At 39.3% G+C, this 3,390-nt stretch overlaps 1 protein-coding gene across 1 annotated transcript in view; it reads right to left on the bottom strand.

Moving 5' to 3' along the window:
- The window catches only part of Kif21a (kinesin family member 21A), a 68,979-nt gene that overhangs the window by 55,736 nt on the left and 9,853 nt on the right, over positions 1-3,390 (bottom strand). The window contains exon 7 of the mRNA XM_023711424.1: positions 3,086-3,149. Coding sequence (XP_023567192.1) covers positions 3,086-3,149 — 64 coding nt within the window. The remainder of the gene's footprint in view (positions 1-3,085; positions 3,150-3,390) is intronic.

The raw sequence follows: 3,390 nt of genomic DNA, 5'->3' as shown, positions 1-3,390 counted from the left end.
GCTTATTCTATTGAGCCATCTCCCCAGCCCCTTAAATATTTTTTGTATGTTCAAGAATTTCTATAAAAATTTTGCCATCCCAGAAACATGCATATTAATTTTAGCAATATTTTCACAAATGCTATGATGTGCAAATTTATTTAAAGGTAACTATTATAGTTAAAATAAAACATAAAATGAGTATTTCCAAGTGGCAAGAGATAAATATAAATTTGTATTACATTTAAGGAGCTATAAATATCATGTTCCTGAGTCCACATTTTATCAGAAGTATGGATTAAAGTAGGATTTTGTAGGTAGCAACAGAATGTGAGAAGCTGTCCCAAATAATGATACACTAGATCTTTGTAGTACCTTTCCATTTCAGAAATTTCTGCCTTATTCTTTTATTTGAACCAAATAAAAACCGTAAGACTGGTAGAAATTACCTTATTCTTACAGGTGAACAAACTAAAGCTCAGAAATCACAGGTAACTTGGCTACCATCAAATACCTTATTTGGAATGCAGGTATCATATATATAATGTATAAATCTTTTTTCCGTTGTAAATTATAATCCTAAAATTCTAGAGGACTACTCCCTAGGTGTGGGACACATCAAATTAAAGAACCGTCCAAGCTGGGTATCTGAAACAAAGTATTACACTCCAATAGGAAAGTTCTGATCTGTGAGTGAACTCAGAACCTCTGAGCCGAACTCTAGTCGCTGAACGGCTTAAGCACTGCTCTTAACTTAGAGAAGGCTGAAGTTGTCAGATGTTGCTGTTAGCCACTAGCAGGCCTGGAACTGGCTCAGGCAGTTTCCAGGAAACAGTGACATCAGTCACACCACCGGTCCCACTGTGCACCAAGCCTAGGTGCAGCCTTAGAATAACAGGGTGGGGAGAGGGAAACAGGCCACACGGACCAGAACATGCCATCAGTCTCAGCACTGGGCCAGTGCCAAGGAAAATAAAAGATAAAAAAGGCAGCCTAACTATGGAAGAGGATCTTTGGAAAGTTAAAAAAACCAAGAAAAAGAGGTGTCAGTTGTATTTCAAAGACTGTTAAACATGAGGTCTCCAAAGGAGGCACGGAGGAATGTCTATTGACATTTTCTATTTATGTACTGTCATATTAATATGTCTTTTCTTTTGACATGCTGACAGGCTCCACCAGCCCTTGTGGCCCAGCAGCAGGGGAGACCTCTAGTTTGGCCAGAGGAAGAGGGAGGAGAAACAACTGGGACATACAAGACAGGAGCTGCTGGGAGCCGGGTGGATCATCTTCTCCCCTTGGTTATTTTCCGCAGGTGGGCAGTAGAAGCAGTATTTGAACTACTTAGATGTTCCCTCTTAGAACTGAGTAGAGTTTCACTTCAAGAGAAAACATAGTCGTGCTTTGGTTCACAAATGCTTTTGTTGGCAAAACATTTGGCTGGCAAACAGAAGCATTTGACGAATTTTGCTTTTGTTTGCAAAATCTGCACTGGGTGACAAACAGTAATATGGCCATCTTTCTGACAAACACAAATGTGGGCAAAACCGTAGAACAGATCAAAGAGATTATGGGGCCACAGAGGAAAGTGATCAATGATGTACAATGTGCCTAAGGAGAGTCACATGGAGAGAAAACATTCTCTCAGGGTTTCACAGAGAGCACATTGGTGAAGCAATGGCCGTGACTCATCCACATGGCTTAACACTGACAAAGGATCTACAAACTATGGTACAGAGTTTCAGGATAAATCCTGAGGGCTTTTGACTGAACATGTCAGATACAAAAGTTACATTTCTTGTTATATAGGTCTGGCTTTATCTTGGTCTTAACTGTCCAGCAGAAAAGTATAAAAACAAAGTATAAAAAGTAAAGCCATATGAATATGCTGAGCTGCAAAAGGCTCAGGTCGTAACTTTTGACACTGCCAGTCTTACGGAAAACCCACCACTATTATGGACTACTGGACTATATTGGAATATTTTGCTGAATTCACACACCTATAATATTTAAATGACAATGGTATACCCTTCTCTGACAAAACTAAACAAAAAAGAGGATACAAATGAACGACCATTTTCTATCTGTATATCCAAAATAGGATAGATACACAGCTGCATTCTCTTAATTCAATGAATAGAGAGATTTATTCTAATAGTGTCTGTGGACAGGATATCATGTCTGCATCTTGTACAATGAATAACCACTAAGACAACAATATGCAATGTATTAATTATTGAAACTGCTAGTAATCAGTTTTGAAACTGTCTCATTGCTATTTGTTTCTCAATAAAATTATTTAAAAAAATAAACCAACAATTTAAAAAAAAAAAAAAAACGTAAAACAAATTAAGTCTATGAACTGAGGTGCCACCACTCAACCATGAGGGGAAACCATGGAACCCAAAAGTCTTCTAGACGTGATTAATATCCCTGACTTCATTTGCCTATATACAGAGCCTCTATTCCTTCCACTGCTTCCCTAAATCTGGGTTCTGGGGTCTTCACCTTCCCACATCAGGCACGACCTGATTCTTTTATGACATTCTGTCACTGTCTTCACTATGTTACTTTTTATGTGATGCTTGCCCCAGTCACAGCAGGCTACTGGCATCCAGTGGGCATGTGTGGCATGCTGCCTGAAACATGAATGGATGTGCCCGAGAGGGCCAAACGCCTGGCAGGGAGGCGGTGAGCGCTCCTGCGCACAGTTGAGTAGCTGAAGAGAGCTGGCGTATCAGGAGATTCAAACACTCGGTGATGACTTGTAGATGTCGCTCTAGTCCTAAATGATAGACAAGTGAAGATACTGAAGATAACATCCTCAACCTTAATTATGCCTGGCCCATATGGCACCTTAGACAGGTACCCGACCAGGGACACAATAGTAGCAGCTGGATAGCACAGGAAGATAAAATAGGAGAAGAGGGGAAAGGTGGCTGGGAGTTGATACTACAGGAAAGACAAGATTTCCCCCCTGGATCATCATGACTAAAGAGCTTGAATATCAGTAGGAAGAGCTACTGAACAGTAAGCCCGACAGAGAGAAATACTGCAACACTGCGAAAGCCAAAACATGCGCACTAACATATTTCAGAGAACACAATACCTGAGGTCTTCGATTTCTTTGATGTAATTATGAATCATATTACTGATCTCTTCATTCCCTTCTCCTGCAAGAAAAAATATGAACTCAATGTTAGCCTTTAAAAGAAAACTGCAACAAAACAGGTATCAAAAGTTTGAAAACAGTATTTCTTTAAAACATAATTCTTACAGCTAATTTTGTATCCTTAACTACATGAGCAAACTATAAAATAATACCAAGGGCATGTTCTGTTTATGCAAGAATGTATTATTTTTACAATGAAGTACTTAACTTAAAATCACAGACTGTGCACACCCAGCTTGGCA

Source organism: Octodon degus, unplaced genomic scaffold, assembly GCF_000260255.1.
Source record: "Octodon degus isolate 3935 unplaced genomic scaffold, OctDeg1.0 scaffold00021, whole genome shotgun sequence".
In the NCBI taxonomy this organism is placed as follows: Eukaryota; Metazoa; Chordata; class Mammalia; order Rodentia; family Octodontidae; genus Octodon; species Octodon degus.
Note: the sequence above shows the minus strand (reverse complement) of the source record. Positions and strands in the feature narration are given on the sequence as shown.